The sequence below is a fragment of the Cydia fagiglandana genome, chromosome 8, assembly GCF_963556715.1.
Source record: "Cydia fagiglandana chromosome 8, ilCydFagi1.1, whole genome shotgun sequence".
Classification (NCBI taxonomy): Eukaryota; Metazoa; Arthropoda; class Insecta; order Lepidoptera; family Tortricidae; genus Cydia; species Cydia fagiglandana.
Genome location: NC_085939.1, coordinates 3,348,146 through 3,367,035, shown reverse-complemented (window position 1 = coordinate 3,367,035; position 18,890 = coordinate 3,348,146). Strand labels below are relative to the sequence as shown.

Here is an 18,890-nt window from a genome sequence, read left to right as displayed (position 1 = left end):
TTTCCCTCACCAAAAAGTTAAAAAATAGGAAAAAGTGTGGTTGTTTCATCTAAATACGACGGTGATCGATCAAATATCAGTTACCGAGTGTGCAGGATTAGTCCTGCTCACGTCTCATGAATCACCCTGTATACTTACAAGTTACAACTCAACTAAAAAAATAATTTTCAAAATCGATCCCAAAATGACGGAGATATCAAACATTAAAAAACCGAATTAATACCTCCTTTTTAGGGTTCCGTAGCCAAATGGCAAAAAACGGAACCCTTATAGATTTGTCATGTCTGTCTGTCTGTCCGACCGTATGTCACAGCCACTTTTTTCCGAAACTATAAGAACTGTTGAATCTTGGTAAGTAGATGTATTCTGTGAACCGCATTAAGATTTCAACACAAAAATAGAAAAAAAAATACAATACATTTTGGGGGTCCCCCATACTTAGAACTGAAACTTAAAATGTCTTTTTCATTAAACCCATACGTGTGGGGTATCTATGGATAGGTCTTCAAAAATGATACAATACAATACAATACTTTTTATTGCACGCCTCACATACACTTAGTTTACAATAAATGGACAATAACATAAAAAAAACCGGGCAAGTGCGAGTCGGACTCGCGCACGAAGGGTTCCGTACCATAATGCAAAAAAAACAAAAAAAAGCAAAAAAAAAAACGGTCACCCATCCAAGTACTGACCCCTCCCGACGTTGCTTAACTTTGGTCAAAAATCACGTTTGTTGTATAGGAGCCCCATTTAAATCTTTATTTTCTGTTTTTACTATTTGTTGTTATAGCGGCAACAGAAATACATCATCTGTGAAAATTTCAACTCTCTAGCTATCACGGTTCGTGAGATACAGCCTGGTGACAGACGGACGGACGGACGGACGGACGGACGGACGGACGGACGGACGGACAGCGAAGTCTTAGTAATAGGGTCCCGTTTTACCCTTTGGGTACGGAACCCTAAAAAGACAATAGAGGTAACAACAGGCGGTCTTATCGCTTATGATATTGAGGTTTCTAATATCATTTATTTCTAAACTGAATAGTTTGCGTGAGAGACACTTCCAAAGTGGTAAAATGTGTGCACCCTCCCCTCCCCCTTTAACTTCTAAAATAAATTTAACTTCGCACTGAATGATGACATCGTACGGGGCTTAAAGCCCCCGTAACGCAGTGAACGTGTTAAAGTCACATTAAAATTCCATTTTTCGAAATAGAGATTTCAACATTTAACTTTGCAAAAGTAGATAATTGAAATATTCTAAAAGCAATAAAAATAAATTAGGTTAGATTCGAGCTACAATGACATTAGTTTGGGTTCAAGGCAAGGTTGCAGGGCCTCAACAAGGGAAAAAACCGGGCAAGTCCGAGTCGGACTCGCGCACGAAGGGTTCCGTACCATAAAGCAAACAAAAAAACGGAAAAAATGCAGAAAGAAAACGGTCACCCATCCAAGTACTGACCCCGCCCGACGTTCCTTAACTTTGGTCAAAAATCACGTTTGTTGTATGGGAGCCCCACTTAAATCTTTATTTTATTCTGTTTTTAGTATTTGTTGTTATAGCGGCAACAGAAATACGTCATCTGTGAAAATTTCAACTGTCTAGCTATCACGGTTCGTGAGATACAGCCTGGTGACAGACGGACGGACGGACGGACGGACGGACGGACAGCGAAGTCTTAGTAATAGGGTCCCGTTTTACCCTTTGGGTACGGAACCCTAAAAAGGGGGAGGGACTGTTGACCTGGCTCAGTGAGCCAGAACTGACCCACTTATCCCTACTACTGCCATAAGCAGGTAATGAATTCCCAATGTATTAAGTTTAGGTTTAATAAATTATAAATATATTTTATTAATAACATAATAATATACAAATATGTATAAGCATAAAGTAATAAATAAGCCTACAGCTATTAATAATGTCCGTAATCTGTATAATCCCAAAATACGGATCCCTCGTATGTGGATGCTGCTTACATAATCTCGTCTGTCAAGGTGTTTCGGCAGGAAAGGCCTTGGCAGACTTATAAATTCCTGAAGGGAGGGTTCATACCTACCGACTAGAATTGGTTTCATGGTGGTATCAGATGGGTTACTGTACGGTAACCGACGGTCATCTTGCTTATAATCTCGTCTGCCAAGGTGTTTCGGCAGGAAAAACCTTGGCAGACTTATATATTTCTAAAATGGGGGTTCATACCTACCAACTGGAATTGGTTTCATGGTGGTATCAGATGGGTTAGTGTAGGGTAACCGATGCCGACCTTGCTTACATAATCTCGTCTGCCATGGTGTTACGGCAGGAAAAGCCTTGGCAGACTTATATATTCCTGAAATGAGGGTTCATACCTACCGACTGGAATTGGTTTCATGGCGGTATCAGATGGGTTAGTGTACGGTAACCGATGGTCATCTTGTTTATAATCTCGTCTGCCAAGGTGTTTCGGCAGGAAAAACCTTGGCAGACTTATATATTCCTAAAATGGGGGTTCGTACCTACCGACTGGAATTGGTTTCATGGTGGTATCAGATGGGTTAGTGTAGGGTAACCGATGCCGACCTTGCTTACATAATCTCGTCTGCCAAGGTGTTTCGGCAGGAAAAGCCTTGGCAGACTTATATATTCCTGACATGAGGGTTCATACCTACCGACTGCAATTGGTTTCATGGTGGTATCAGATGGGTTAAATTAGGGGTCCCGCTGGCCACCTTTGAGAGCGTCTGCCAAGCACTTCCGGCAAAAAAAATACTGGCAGACTTCGCTTTTATGTGTCTACATGTAAATTTCTAACTGCTGCCATAACTATTATTTCGGTATCAGATGGGTTAAATCAGCCCCCTTTTTTCGCACCGGAAGTGGCCTTCTTTTTCGTACTTTCGGCAAGTTCCGCCGTGGCAGACTATCGAATTCGGACTTAGCATCACTTTTATGGGAAACCATTGTGCATTTCATCGTGGTATCAAGTCGGTTAGAAAATTTGCGGCCGGCTCTTCTACTATTAGCTTGGTCCAGCTTTCATGACTTCAATACAATTTCAACCATTTTCAATTGGGACGAAGTCACATTTATTTAGGTAGGTAGGTTAGGTTCGTTAGGTAGCTTCAGATGCCCAAAGGGCAAACCGCCCAGAAATAGGGTAAGAAAGAAATATTGTCAGAAATATTGATGGGCTTTTTGAACGTAGCTATTTTGAGCACTAGACATATTGACTTTCAAAGTACATATTTATCCTTAGGCATTTTGTACAAAGGAATATTGATTTTCGAAAATGAGATCGTTTAAAAGTTTATTAGAACATGCATCTTAAGAAATTTCGTACATTAGAAATTTTGACTTTCGATGTTCTATCTTTAGGATTTACGTACTTAGGAAATTTGATTTTAGAAATTATGCTACATACTTATTCAATATAATATAGGTATCACTACATTCACTTCATAGATATCCTGCCCTATTCGAACTTTAAGATCGTACGTACGTCAGCTAATAGATCTTGAAACGATATGGATTAGATGTGTCAGTATCAAAAGTATCATTTTTGTTTGAAGAAACGTCACATTTGACACTGACATATCTAATCCAAATCGTTTCAAGATCTATTAGCTGGCGTATCTTAAAGTTCGAATAGGGCCGAGTGTCTAATATCTAACGATATAAGTGCCTGTTGCACGAGATAGGGACTATGGGTACATACTGTTTAATGTGTTCTACAATGTCGGTAGAACCGGTGTAGTTTGGGTTTTTCATGGCGCTATCCAAAAACGTCAGCACTATGTGGTTCGTTACAACGAGGTCCTATAAAACAGAATTAAGAACATAAAATGCCGGAAATCATTAGGTTTTACATATTGTGTCCTTGTCCATTGTCAAACATCAGCCTAGAGCATGTCGGGCCATGCTCAGTCAGTGCAGGGTTACGTCAAAATAAATTATTCTACTTTTAACACAATAAAAGATGTTATAAATTTGTACGGAACTGTCGGTGGGTGGAAAATTGGTTTAACCTCTAGCCGCAAATACGTCAAACCTTGCCAAGCAAAATTAAAATTTTGATTTTGTCAACACAAAGTTCAAATTAGAATGGAACGGGAGACCTTTTTATATGTCTCTGGGCGGATAGAGGATAAAGCAGAAATATTATTCACATAAAAAGCACTTAATTTTTACCTGTAAATACTGCTTGGAATTGTATTTCGGATTATAGTGACGTAACAGAAGCACTAAAAGTGACCTCAATTCGTCGGTTTCACACATTTTGTTTTGTAATGTTATAAGGGTGTCTTTATCGCTGGCACTAATATGCGGAAACTTTTTGTACATTTCAATAGCTTGTACCAACTCTCTGATGGCTGTAACAACCTGAAAAGCCAAGGTTATTTAAGGGTTTATCATACAAGGATATAAAAGCAGTATTATACAGGGTGTGTCTGACCATGTGGCTTTAAATCCAGGGCTCGATTCTACTCGCTAAACTGAGCTACTTTTACTATGGCACCAACCCCGAAATCCCGACAAAATTTTTTACTTTTTCATACATTTTGGCTGATTAGCTACGTTTTCTATGGAAAAGCCCAAAATTTTCCCCGATTTTAGGGTTGGTCCCATAGTAAAAGTAGCTCAGTTTAGCGAGTAAAATCAAGCCCTGGATTTAAAGCCCCATGGTCAGGCACACCATGTGTTATACACATCTTAACACTTACCAGATGAAGACGGCGGCTACTTAGCTTCAAGTCATTTCTGTCTAGTTTAACATCCAGTTCAAATTGTTCACATAAATTAACACCCTCAGCGGTCAAATACGATACTATATCAAATGATAATACACCGGAAATTGCTTCTAAGTCCACTTCGATTTGGATAGCAAACTTCAGAAAATAAGTCACCAACCAGAAAAAATGGGACGTATCGATTTCCAACAATACGTTTGTGAGGATTTGACTATGTAGTGTTTGTACCAAGGAGTTGTAACCCTTGAGTAAAAAGTCAACAGTAAATTCTTTAAGTACATAGGATAAGTCATCATCTGTTGGAGCCTTATGAGTGAGCCCTTGTATGTTTATGCTGAAATAACGAATTTGATTTTCACTGAAATGCAATGAATTAATAATTTATTTTATTATTTATTATACCAAAATTTAAAGAAACGCATTAATTTACTTACATGTTCGCTTTAATCCTTTTAGTTATCTTTTTACGCTTTCTCTCTTCTAATGTTGTCACATTAGAACTATTAGAAGTCCGTGCCTTGGTGTTCACTCTTTGTTTAGGATTGTGAGGTTTTTGATGAACTGGTTTTTTTAAAGTTATCTCGTCATCGTTGCTTGAAGTAGAAATTGACCCTTGATTTTCGATTTCAGGTAATTTCCCTTTTCCCTTCTTCTCAGCTTTTGTTGGTTGCTGATTATTACTTGTTTCGGCTGGTGCATATTCTGACACCACTTTTTCTTCCTGTAATATTTAAGTTATATCAACAATCATGATTTCATTTATAAATAGGTAATAAACACCTAATGTTAATAATTAAAAAAAAATGTATCATACATTAACAGACTTCATATTTTCATCGCTAATTGACGCATCTAGGTCCCTCATGTGAATATCGTTCTCATCAGGAAACTGTTGATTCTCATCTTTCACTGTATTGTTTTCGGACATTCCCCACCCATTGGTCTCCGAATTTGGTTCATCGTTACTTTTTGCGGAACCAACCGGATCTGACGAATCTGACGTCGGATCTGATGTCAGCATAAGAGACGAATCTTCACTACCTAAAACACGTGATATGTTTTTAATGTCACATACAACGTCTATATAATTTGACTATAGGTATTTATTTAGTACCTCTCTCCAGTGGCGAAGTGTTACTTTCATTGTCTTCTGAACTCTCAGAATTACAAGACTCCAGCCACATATTGAGAAGTTTGTGCAACGTAACAACACGCTGATCCTTATACATCAGTGCTACAAGTTGTACCATTGTCACTCCCCAATTAGTCTGGAATATAAAATAAGTACAAACACAAACCAACCACCTAATCTCATTCAACATCGCATTATGTGGATGTGGCACCGCACTTTTAAATCGAATTTAGCCTTTCGTGAGTCATATCAACACTAGGCTAATAATACTGTTTAACTCGCGTATTTTTCTGAAACATTTCGCGCTAGTGACTGAAAAACACATGAGTTAAACTGTATTATATTAGCTTAGTGTTTTTTTAAATCGTTTACTTTTCAGAATTTAAAGCAAACAACAGGAAAAAAAATCACAGCTCTACTGAGACATAAGTATGTATATTGATGTAGGTAGTTCATATTGTACAAAATGTGAGAGCTCTTTAAGTGTTTAATGAATTCTTAATAATAAGCTCTATCTTCTGAAAATATATTGAAAATATACCACCATAACCACCAGGAGGCAGTCGTGTATAAAAGTCATCGTACAGACCAAAATGGCGGTGAACGGGAGAGCAGAGACGCCAGCGCGGCGCTGGAGCACTGGACCCGCCAGCGCAGGCGCAGGAGTCCTCGTTACGTTAACGCAATCACGTAACACAAAGCACGGAGCGAACACCGACGGTCTGTGGTCACTAATAACTTGGAAAATATCCGCGTGGGCATCCCAATTAAATTTTAATTTATACCTAATGACCCGCCCCGGCTTCGCACGGGTTACACAAATATACACCTAAACCTTCCTCAAGAAGATGAAAACCGCATGAAAATCCGTTCAGTGGTTTTTGAGTTTATCGCGAACATATATAAACACAAATTGTTTTATAAGGTGTTTAGTTTCGTTTAAATTTAAACTACTTTTGACAATACTTAGCTGTTCAACTGTATTTTTAACTTTGTTTAACTGTTGCATTGCTAGAAATCGAAGCTTACGATCGGATATTGATTTTTGTCATTGAAAGCACCTACCATATGCATGATTCGAATTCGATAACTTTGTATTCTGGTACTGTAGTACCTACTGTTATTGCAATAAATCGAATCATACGATCGGGAACTGCTTTTAATAGACATATCAAACAAGCATTTAAGTACGAGATTCGAAGGCAAATGTTTAAAACTTTAAACATTGGAGAGCTGATCACTTACCGATTCCGGTATAATCATAAGCTTAATCAGTACTTTATCAACGTTTTGGCTAAACATGTTCCAGAGAATCTGATTTTGCACGGCGTGGCCAGATCCATTGTTGCCCGAAAACGGACTTTGAACATCCTCTGGTATATGCAGTATGTTTCTTAATAATAAGAGACTGTTACTTATATTTGTACATCGTTCCAGTGACACTTTTGGTTGATCAGGATCCACATTTTTCTTTAAAAAGTCTACAACTACTTTTGTAGCTTGCGGGCCAGTAAAAGCCGCTTTCGCGGCGGTCAGTAACTGGTTTAATTCAAATACTATATGCAAACCAAAATCTGATTGCGATGTTATTTCAACGGATAGCAAGCATTCTATGGGTATTGACAAATTGACTAGTATTCTCACTAGTAATTCTATAGTTTTATCTTCCTTAGCGTGTATCAAAAGAGGTATTAAGGCTTTTTTTATGAATCGCCCGAAATTGATGCTCCTGCGGTATGTCCGTAGATACTTGTCTTCAGTTAAAATATTGTGTAAAATAGTTTCTAGGGCAGCTGAAAAAAATATTTTAACTTATTAATTCCTTGTTATCTTATTTCGAACCCAATATCGCACCCCTTTCTAATCAAACTTTATTTAGTTTTACTAAGAATTACATTGATTACACGTATCTATTAATACAGTAGGTTCCCTAATCACTTTAGTGTTTATTACGAATTTATACATTTGCTACTAAACATATCCCGAAGTTAACAGAATTCAATAAAAACACGATGTACCTAAGATATATATATGTAAATAAATAATTCTGAATGTAAAAATAAATATAAAAAATAACTATCTTGTAATAAACATAAACTAACTATAAAATGTATCATTATTATATATTTTTTAAATTAATAAAGCTTAAAACAAAATTAAATAGACTAACTAATTAAAACTAAACTAACTGTAATTATTTATTACTAGCTGTGCCCGCGGCTCCGCCCGCGTGGAATTCGGTCTGTGTCAGTAAGCGGCTAATTAATTTCTAATTCTAATTTCTCTCCCTCTCCCCTGGAGGCGGAACTTGAAGTAAAGTTGACAGATGGATATGCTAAAGGACTGTAGTCCAGATAAAATATTTTACACTAAGGTACCACTAAATAAAATTACACTCCAAAATCAATCTCCAAAATCAGTTTTTTTCGCCCTTATTAAAATTTTACACGTGATTTTAACGACAGAGTGTATATCGGACGATACAGTAAGGTATACGCGCGCGAGCGAAAGCGAAGCGGCCTGCCTGGCTAGAGCGCCACTTACCGTGGTCTTCTTCAGACTCCTGAGAAAGACCGCGTGCCGTTTGTAACCTCAATGCGTTGCGAGACTTTTGCTAACGATTCGATTTTTTTTGGGAAGGCATGAAAATGCGTATAAAATGCGAGTCCCAAATCGTTTGACTCCGCAAACGACGCCAGATTAAGATATTTTGATGCCCTAAGCATTTCTAGACCATGGTGCCCCCTCTCCCTAGGGTCATCAAGATTACATTGAATTGTTTTGGTAAATTGAGTGACGTTCATTGCCGCATTACAGCTGAGAATGGAAATCAGTCACATCATTTTATCACGACAATTGACAGTGCTGCAGCAGTAACGTTGCAACAGAGTACATAATGCAGCTGCAGTCGCCACCCGAATGTCACCTTTGTCATATCTCAGGAAGTAATAGAAAACGCGAGCGAAGCGAGCGCGAAAATTTTTCGATATAAAAAAAGCAATTTGATAGACAGTTGTACATTTTTACTTTTAGTATGGAAATCAAAAACACATCATTCTATCACGAAAATTGACGGTGTTGCAGCAGTAACGTTGCAACAGAATAATGCTGTTGCAGTCGCCAACCGAATGTCACCTTTATCATATGTTAGAAAGTAATTGAAAACGCGAGCGAAGCGAGCGCGAAAATTTTTCGATATAAAAACGCAATTTGATAGACAGTTGTACATTTTTACTTTTAGTATGGAAATCAGTTACATCATTTTATCACGAAAATGTACAGTGCTGCAGCAGTAACGTTGCAACAGAGTAATGCTGCTGCATTTGCCATCCGAATGTCACCTTTCTCAGACCTTATAAAGTTATTAAAACGCGAGCGAAGCGAGCGCGAAAATTTTTCGATATAAAAAACACTATTTGATAGACAGTTGTACATTTTTACTTTTAGTCCCAACCAGGCGCGAATCCAGGATTTCATACAGAGAAGGGATGGGACAGTTTTTTATCAGCCTAGCTTCGCATAGGGCTCGATATTTAAGGGTTCTCTCGAAAATTTAAAAGTTGTTTGATGCAAGAGAGGTGAAAAGATGCAAGAAAGCAGAGCTTGGAATTGACCAAGTGAATTGAATTGGCGAAGTGTGAGCAAGGCAGAAGGCCCAGCTGCGAAAGAGGAAAGCTTGGATTTGGATCCACGCCCAAGTGTAATTAAAGCAGAAGATCAACTTTGCCGTAAGGTAGAAGGCCTCGCATAAGACCTAACGCCGAACTGCAAAAGAGTGGCTTGAAATCGAATCTATGCATGTAATCACGTCTCTTCTACTGCTCGCTCTTTGGCTTCACTCGAAAGCGCTACTCGTTTCATTTTGTTGTATTATTAAATCAACATAATTATTATTATTATTCAATTATTTAACTTTGTTGATATACGTACCCTCTCTTCTAAACTTAGAGTTAATTTGGCAAAATCCTTCCTCGGTGGCTTATTCATGTCAACCCGTATTAAATTCAGCGCCATCTGTTAGTTTTCCAGGGTACTCAATAGTGGTAGCACATATTTGAAAAAAGTTTGCCCCTCCTTCCTAAGTAGCGCCATAAGATTCAGGGGCAAACTTAAATCAAGCGGGTGTTGTAGCTACCCCCCCTTTTAGGGGTTGAATTTTTATAGCCTATAACCTGGCCGGAGATTTTCTCGACAGATTAGTAAAGTTTGCATCAGAATCCGTTCAGCCGTTTTCACGTGATGCGCGTTCAAATAAACAGACAAACAGATAAACAGATAAACAGACAAACAGACAAAAATTCTAAAAACTGTTGGAACGTGTTCTGTTATCGATTCTATGTATCCCCAGCCAACTTTTTTTCAAATATCTTCCATGTACAGACTTTCGACCCTCTACAGCTTTATTATATGTACTAGCTGTGCCCGCGGCTCCGCCCGCGTGGAATTCGGTTTGTGTCAGTAAGCTGCTAAATATATATGAAAAATAGTAAATTACATTACGCTGTATTTTTTTTATTCAAAAAATTATAACATTTATAATTTCCTGCATGATAATTTCTTAAAATAATTCTACTTTATTGTTTCATACTTTTTAGAGCGCGATTTGTTGTAGTCCGACTACGCCCAACTCTTTTAGTATGAGAAAGTCGAAATCGCCTAGCTTTGGGCCGCTTGCAGTGCGCCACATACGTCGGGCAATTCCCGACTCTTTTAGTATGAGGGCGCCGAAGGAGCCCGGCTTTGGAACACATCAGCGCGCCACGTGCGTCGGGCGTAGCCCGACGCTTTGAGTATGAGGGTGCCTTCGGCGCCCAACTTTGGCAAGCGTACAGCGTGTCACATACGTCGGTCTACGCCCGACTCATTTAGTATGAGGGCGCCGAAGACGCCTTGCTTTGAAACGCGTATGTTACGCCCGATGCTCTGAGTATGAGGGCGCCGGAGGCGCCCGGCTTTGGAATGCGTACAGCGTGTCACGTACGTCGGTCTACGCCTGACTTTTAGTATGAGGGCGCCGAAAGCGCCCTGCTTTGGAACGCGTACAGCGTGACACGTACGTCGGTCTACGCCCGACACTTTTAGTATGAGGGTGCCGTAGGCGCCCGGCTTTGGAACGCGTACAGCGCGCCACGTACGTTGGGCTACTCCCGACGCTTTGAGTATGAGGGCGTCGAAGGCGCCCGGCTTTGGTAACCATACAGCGTGTCACGTACGTCTCTTTTAGTATGAGAAAGTCGAAGTCGCCTGGCTTTGGACCGCGTGCAGCGCGCCACGTTGTTGGGCTACGCCAGATTCTTTTAGTATGAGGGCGCCGAAGGCGCCCGGCTTTGGAACGCGTACAGCGCGACACGTACGTCGGGTTAAGTCCGAAGCAGTGCCGGATTAAGATATTTTGATGCCCTAAGCATTGCTAGACCATGGTGCCCGCTCTCCTAGGTCATTAAGATTACATTATTTTTTTTGGTAAATTGAGTAAAATTCATTGCCGCATTACAGCTGAGAATGGAAATCAGTCACATCATGTTATCTCGAAGATTGACAGTGCCGCAGCAGTAATGTTGCAACAGAGTACCTAATGCTGCTGCAGTCGCCACCCGAATGTCACCTTTATTATATCTTAGGTTAGAATGTAATTGAAAACGCAAGCGAAGCGAGCGCGAAAATTATTCGATTTAAAAACGCAATTTGATAGACAGTTGTACATTTTTACTTTTAGTATGGAAATCAGTCACATCATTTTATCACAAAAATTGACAGTGCTGCAGCAGTAACCTTGTAACAGAGTAATGCTGCTGCAGTCACCACCCGAATGTCACCTTTATCATATCTTAGAAAGTGATTGAAAACGCGAGCGAAGCGAGCGCGAAAATTTTTCGATATAAAAAAACGCAATATGATAGACAGTTGTACATTTTTACTTTTAGTATGGAAATCAGTCACATCATTTTATGACGAAAATTGACAGTAACGTTGCAACAGAGTAATGCTGCTGCAGTCGCCACCCGAATGTCACCTTTATCATACCTTAGAAAGTTATTAAAAACGCGAGCGAAGCGAGCGCGAAAATTTTTCGATATAAAAAACGCAATTTTACTTTTAGTCCCAACCAGGCGCGAATCCAGGATTTCATACAAAGAAGGGATGGGACAGTTTTCTATCAGCCTAGCTTCGCATAGGGCTCGATATTTAAGGGTTTCAGCGAGGTTGTTTTCATGCATAAAAGATGCAAGAAAGCAGAGCTTGGAATTAACCAACTGAATTGAATTGGCGAAGTGTGAGCAAGGCAGTAGACCCAGCTGCGAAAGAGGAAAGCTTGGATTTGGATCCACGCCCAAGTGTATTTAAGGCAGAAGATCAACTTTGCCGTAAGGCAGAAGGCCTCGCATAAGACCTAACGCCGAACCGCAAAAGAGTGGGTTGAAATCGAATCTATGCATGTAATCACGACTCTTCTACTGCTACCGATTGTTTCCCAAAGAATTACGCGCCATTATTTTTGCAAATTAGCTTTTGGACAGCTAAAAAAAATCGTGTGGTTAAAACGATGTGTTTGTTCTACTTTTTCAACCTGGCATTTTGGTGCCCTCCCTGAACGTGCCCTAAGCACGTGCTTGTTTTGCTTATTATTGCTTATTGGTTAATCCGGCACTGGTCCGAAGGTTTGACTATGAGGGCGCCTTCGGCGCCCGGCTTTGGTAAGCGTACAGCGTGGCACGTACGTCGGGCTAAGGTTAAGGCATTCAGAAGTTAAGGTGTATTAAAGAAACTCAGATAAATAAATATATACCTACATACAAACACGAACGCTGAAAACACAATACACACTCTCTCTCTCTTTTTTTTGGGTAGTCGTGAAAAAGATGTCACTGTGCAATGAGGGGTAATTAATTTACTGTCGTTTAATTTTGTTGTATATTATTAAATAGACATAATTATTCAATTAAATTTGTTGATGTCCGTACATCTAAGCTTAGAGTTGATTTGGCAAAAACCTTCCTCGGTGGCTATTCATGTCACTACGTATTAAATTCAGCGCCACCTGTTAGTTTACCAGGGTACTCAATAGTGGTAGCACATATTTGAAAAAAGTTTGCCCCTCCTTCCTAAGTAGCGCCATAAGATTCAGGGGCAAACTTAAATCAATCGAGTGTTGTAGCTACCCCCCCTTTTAAGGGTTGAATTTTTATAGCCTATAACCTGGCCGGAGATTTTCTCGACAGATTAGTAAAGTTTGCATCAAAATCCGTTCAGCCGTTTTCACGTGATGCGCGTTCAAATAAACAGACAAACAGATAAACAGACAAACAGACAAAAATTCTAAAAATTGTTGGAACGTGTTCTGTTATCGATTCTAAGTATCCCCAGCCAACTTTTTTTCAAATATCTTCCATGTACAGACTTTCGACCCTCTACAGCTTTATTATATGTATAGATAGAAGATATTTATTTTTATTTATTTATTTAAACTTTATTGCACAGTAAAAATTGTACAAAAGGCGAACTTAATGCCAGAAGGCATTCTCTACCAGTTAACCTTTGGGCCAAACAGAGAACAAGTAGTAATAGGTGCAAGAAAAATTAAAAGTACGAAAAATTAACTATTAAGTATACATTTTTATGTTGAACAACATACAATTTCAAATATATATATTGCTATAATATACTTACTTATACATACATAATACACTAACATACATATGGGTACATATAATATAATATAATATTATATATACATATATATATACCTGCTTTCAGATTTTTATGAGACTTAGCTAAGAGACTTTTCTAAAAGATGTCTGCGCAACTTGATTTTAAACAAAGTTTTGGTCTGACTTTGCCTTATCTCGAGAGGGAGGGAATTCCAAAGACGAATCGCATGCATGGTGAAGGAGTTGGTCATGGATCCGGAGCGATACAATGGAACTGACAGAGTTAGTTTTCGGGAGGAACGTAGCTCACGGCCTGGCTGTGCGGTAACAAACTGGAATTTAGACCGCAGGTACTCCGGTATCGCTGGGTCGTTTAATATGTTGTAGAGCATACACAGCACCCTGAGGCACCTGCGTTCCCGTACACGAAGCCAATTAAGTTTCCGTCGAAAGGCAGAGACATGGTCGTACTTGCGGAGGCCGAAGATGAATCTAATACAGCTGTTTAAAAGTCTATCCAGTCTGTCTAAGAGTCCTTGTGAAAGGTTGGTAAGGCACACATCACTATAATCAATGACTGGAAGCACAAGAGCCTGAATGAGTAAAGTTTTAGTACTGGCCGGCAGGAAATGTTTAAACCTGTACAATGCTCTCAGGGTATTTGTAACTCTGCGACACACGTCAGAAACCTGTGGCTCCCAAGTAAGGCCCCGATCAATGATCAACCCCAGGTTTCTCACTTGGGATGAGAGTGGTATTACAGTACCCTCAAAGAGAATCGGTCTTACATGTGCGAAGTCAGAGAGAGAAACTGAACGTGGGCTCCCAAGAACGATAGCCTGACACTTAGACGGGTTGACAACGATCCCGAAATCATTCGACCAGGATGCTATGCTATAAAGGTCATTATTTAGGCGCAATACAGCCTCATCTATTTCATCGATCTTAACTTGAGTGTACAATTGCAAGTCATCGGCGTACAGGTGATATGAGCAATTTATGAAGGGGGTAATTAAATTAACAAAAATAGAAAAAAGCAGTGGGGAAAGTATACCGCCCTGCGGAACACCGGAAGAGAGATCGCACCAATCAGATAGTGTCCGATTGGCTCGGGTGGCCTGTCGACGACCGCAAAGGTAGGACGCAAACCACTCGGCCGCTGATGATGAGATATTGATATGGTCTAGGGCGGCAAGGAGAAGTTCATGATTTACAGCATTAAACGCGTTTGAAAAATCTATCAAAACGAGAACAGTGACAAGGGATTCCTCTATACCCAGCCGCACATCTTCAATAACCTTAAGTAAAGCGGTAGTTGTACTATGCCCTGAACGAAAGCCTGACTGAAGATAGATAGATAGAAGAAGATGTATAGATGAAATGTAAATAGTTATTTGTTTTACAAGGGGGCAAAGTTTTTGTTTAACCGCTCTTGCTAATATTGATACCCAAGCAAGCGAAAGATTCCAAAATTGAACCACGAGCGTAGCGAGTGGTTCGAAAAATGGAATCTTGAGCGTTGCGAGGGTTTCAAAGCACGAGGGTTAAACAAAATTTGCCCCCGAGTGAAACACAAAATTTTTCACCACACCAACCCGAAGCAAATATTAAATGTAATATATCAAACAAAATCAAACCAAATCAAATCCAAATGAATGTTATTAAATATTTATCATCCAAAATCATCATTTAAAAGTCAATTCTACCAGCAAACATAAGAAAACAACTCAAAATTTGCATTTGATTACTTTGCCTCACATGTGGATAAAATTTAATGCAACTTTGCTATTCGTTTTTGAAGTGCAAAGTAATTCTTTCCGAGCTGGTGTGGTGAAAATAAATTTATAATGTTCCTTTTTTAAATAATTAATCGACCAATGAATTAAACTCACCATTACAGTTGTCGTTTATGTGATATGCACCAGCGTGCATAAAGCCAAGATTGCTGAATACGCTATGGACCTGTGGACTCTTAAGTACCCACTCCATGTTTTATCTGCAACAAGAAAAATCTAGATGAGAGTCGAAAGAGTTCTGGAAAACCTACCTACTTAATCTTACCTATACCAGTCTAAATTATGTAGATATTTTCTGCACGAACGTTGGTAAATAACTTTAAAAATCTATTAAATTGAGATGGGATGGGATGTATGTACCTATGTATTCAGACGAATACAAACTACTCTATATACCTACCTGTAAGATATCAAACAAAAACAAACTAAATCAAAACCAAATGAATGTTATAAAAATAATTGAATGTTATTCAAGATCATAATTTAAAAGTCAATTCAACCAGCAAACATAAGAAAACAACTCAAAATTTGATTTGATTACTTTTTCTATCACATGTGAATAAAATGCAACTTTGAAAACAACTCAAAATTTGATTTGATTACTTTTCCTATCACATGTGAATAAAATGCAACTTTGCTAATGGTTTTTTAACAATTAAGAGAGCCTTTACCAGGTTGGTGTGGTGAAAAATAAATATATATGGGATCCATAATCGAAAATAAATTAGTGTAAGAGGCATAAGACAAGACGAGGAAAAAGTCGTTCAATGGAACAAAAATTTATTACATTAAAACAATCATAAGTACATAGGCAAAGGGTTAGGTAATACATATGTGGGTAGGGTAGAAAAGTGGTTTCAATCGATGTGTGGAACAGGGCTGCCAGATCGTATAATAGGCTACGAAATTCGTATAATGAAATTATTTTCGTATACATGTCGTATAGTTTTTTTTTTTTTTTTAATGGCTTTCCCCTCTTGTGTGTATTGGCAGGAGGGATTTTGCCAATGACGACGTTTTAAGACGTACCACGCACGTTAAGAATGTTCGGTGAATAATTTTGATTTGGTGATAGGAATTGTGCTGGGAACCTAAAACAAAAACATTTATTGTTATGGACATCACAGACAACACATGACATATGTACAGTTTATTAGAAAAAGAGCGGGAAAGGCGATAGTTTTGACAGTTAGGTAGCATGCCAACATAAGGAGAAAAATAAGAAATGGACAATAGATATAAGATGACAAGTATTATAGAAAGAGTAGAGAAAGTAAAGCCGTTAAAGTTTTATATTATTTTCTTGAATGTGTTTAAGAATAATTCCAGTGATGGGAGGATCCATGAGAACCAGAAGCGTTTGAAAATTGATAGGCCGCGGAATATTTTTCGGTAAGATATCATATAAAGAGTGGTTAAGTCTGTTGCAAGAAAAGAAAATGTGTTCCGTCGTTCCTTCGTCAAGACCGCACTCGCATAAAGAGCTATCCCGCACCCTAATTTTTGCAAGGAATACAGGAGTGCAGACGTGACCCAAACGAAGCCGGCAAAGTGTAGACGTGGCCCATTTACATGCAGAGCGAAAACGGAAGAACCATGGTTTATGAGGTAAGTATAATTGGCTGTATATTTCCGTAGTGTTTTCCTACATGTCGTCTAGAGGAATCCCATAATTGTTGCCAATCGTCCCTTAAGTCACGGCGAGCTTTAATCATTAAGTCAGATGCGAGAACCATGTTGTGAGTCTCCGATCCATTGAGAGTGGCCTGCTTAGCCCACATGTCGGCATCCTCATTGCCGTTAATCCCACAGTGACCCGGAATCCATATTAATGTTACCTGTAAGCCTATTTCTTCACATCTGTATAGTAATTGTTTAAGTTTCAGGATGAAAGGGGAAATAATTTTCATTTTGAGCTGGTTACCAGATACGGCTTGGAGGCAGCTTTTGGCATCAGAGAAAATGATAACTTTGGGGATTTTGTGAGACTCGACGTATGCAACTGCTTCCATTAAGGCGATTGATTCCCCAGTGAAGACGGAGGACTGTGAAGGGCATTTATAAGATAAAAGAATGCGGTATCTAGGGATCCAGATTGCTGCTCCTACACAGCTATTGGGGTTCAATTTTGATGCATCTGTGTAGATTGGTAAGAAATCTGGCCATTTTTCTAATTCTTTGTTTAATTTAATATTAGCTCCTAGATCATTTTTATTGATATTAAAATCTAAAATTACATTTGGGCGGAAAGTTAAACAATTATATTCAAATTCAAATATTGGATTCTTGTTGGTGCTAAATAAAAAAGTGAGGAAGGAAGGTTTTCAATTTTTCTGAAGCTGTTAATAAATCTTGGTGTTTGTTTATGAGTCCAATATGCATTTACAGATACCAAAGATGAGAGAGCCTGTAAGCGAGGAATGAGGGGGTGGCTGGATAATGAAAATGCCCTCAAAACATATCGGTCTGCAAGGAGTTGCCTGCGGAGACAAAGAGGAGGATCCACACACTCAACCTGCATGCCATTCTTTGGTGAGGATCTCATGGCACCAAGGATTATCCGAAGACATTTGGCTTGGATAGCATCTAACTTCTTGAGAGCTACTTTATTGCATGGTTCTAGAACAAATGTACCATAGTCCATTTGGCTACGAATTAAGGCATTGTAAACAAGTTTTTGGCAGTACGGATGAGCACCCCACCAGACCCCAGAAAGGGATCGGAGCACATTAATGCCTTTTTCACACTTGTCAATGACATGTTTTAAATGTGGAACGCCAGTCATTTTGGAGTCGAAAATAACACCCAGAAATTTTACATTGCTGCTGTTGGGAATAAACTGGTCTTCATATTGAAGAATAATATTAGGGATGGTATGGCGGCGGGTAAAAGTGACTGTGCAACATTTGGAGGGTGAAAGTGAAAGACCATGCTCATCCAACCAGTCTTTGAGGTACACCAGGGCCTCATTCAATCTAGAAGACGCTTCATCTAAATTGTGAACTGCGGTATAGACAACTAAGTCATCGGCATATTGCAGGATGTTGCAGAAGGGGAGGACAGATTGCTCAACATCAAATGTATAAAGGTTATATAAAAGAGGGCTGAGAACGGAGCCTTGGGGGAGGCCTTGCCATACTGTTAAAGGTGGGTAGAAGGTATTCCCAGTTCTAATTTTAATGGTTCTTCCCATGAACAACCTGCAGACAATTTGTACAATTCTCGCAGGTATGCTCAGCTGTAGCAGTTTTGCTCTGAGCAGAGGGAGTTGCACATTGTCGTAAGCAGATGAGATATCTAGGAAGCACCCAACAAGTTGCTGCTTCTTAGAGAGGGCCAGTCTAATATCAGAAGTTAAAATGGTTAAGCTGTCCAAGGTACTTCTTCCCTTGCGGAATCCAAATTGGGTATTAGCTAGAATTCCTTTACTCTCAACCAACCATTCCACTCTGCTCTTCACCAAGTGTTCAAAAATCTTTCCTATCGTTGCAGATAATGCGATAGGGCGGTAGGAAGATGCTTGGCGAGGATCTTTGCCTGGCTTCAAGATTGGGATTACTACTTGGGACTTCCAAT

General features: G+C 39.2%; 1 protein-coding gene and 1 long non-coding RNA gene across 2 annotated transcripts in view; one reads left to right on the top strand and one right to left on the bottom strand.

The window, feature by feature from the left end:
* Window positions 1-15,510, bottom strand: part of LOC134666905 (protein timeless-like) — a 32,325-nt gene extending 16,815 nt beyond the window's left edge. Inside the window, exons 1-8 of the mRNA XM_063524211.1 lie at window positions 15,411-15,510; window positions 7,115-7,662; window positions 5,852-6,005; window positions 5,552-5,778; window positions 5,172-5,458; window positions 4,711-5,071; window positions 4,178-4,369; window positions 3,705-3,805 (exon numbers count right to left, since the gene is read on the bottom strand). Coding sequence (XP_063380281.1) covers window positions 3,705-3,805; window positions 4,178-4,369; window positions 4,711-5,071; window positions 5,172-5,458; window positions 5,552-5,778; window positions 5,852-6,005; window positions 7,115-7,662; window positions 15,411-15,507 — 1,967 coding nt within the window. The 5' untranslated portion in view covers window positions 15,508-15,510. The remainder of the gene's footprint in view (window positions 1-3,704; window positions 3,806-4,177; window positions 4,370-4,710; window positions 5,072-5,171; window positions 5,459-5,551; window positions 5,779-5,851; window positions 6,006-7,114; window positions 7,663-15,410) is intronic.
* Window positions 15,511-16,404: 894 nt separating this feature from the next.
* LOC134666464 (uncharacterized) lies at window positions 16,405-17,745 on the top strand. The gene is made up of 3 exons (XR_010098509.1): window positions 16,405-16,922; window positions 17,195-17,463; window positions 17,703-17,745. It is a non-coding gene; the product is annotated as an uncharacterized LOC134666464 (long non-coding RNA).
* Window positions 17,746-18,890: the final 1,145 nt, after the last annotated feature.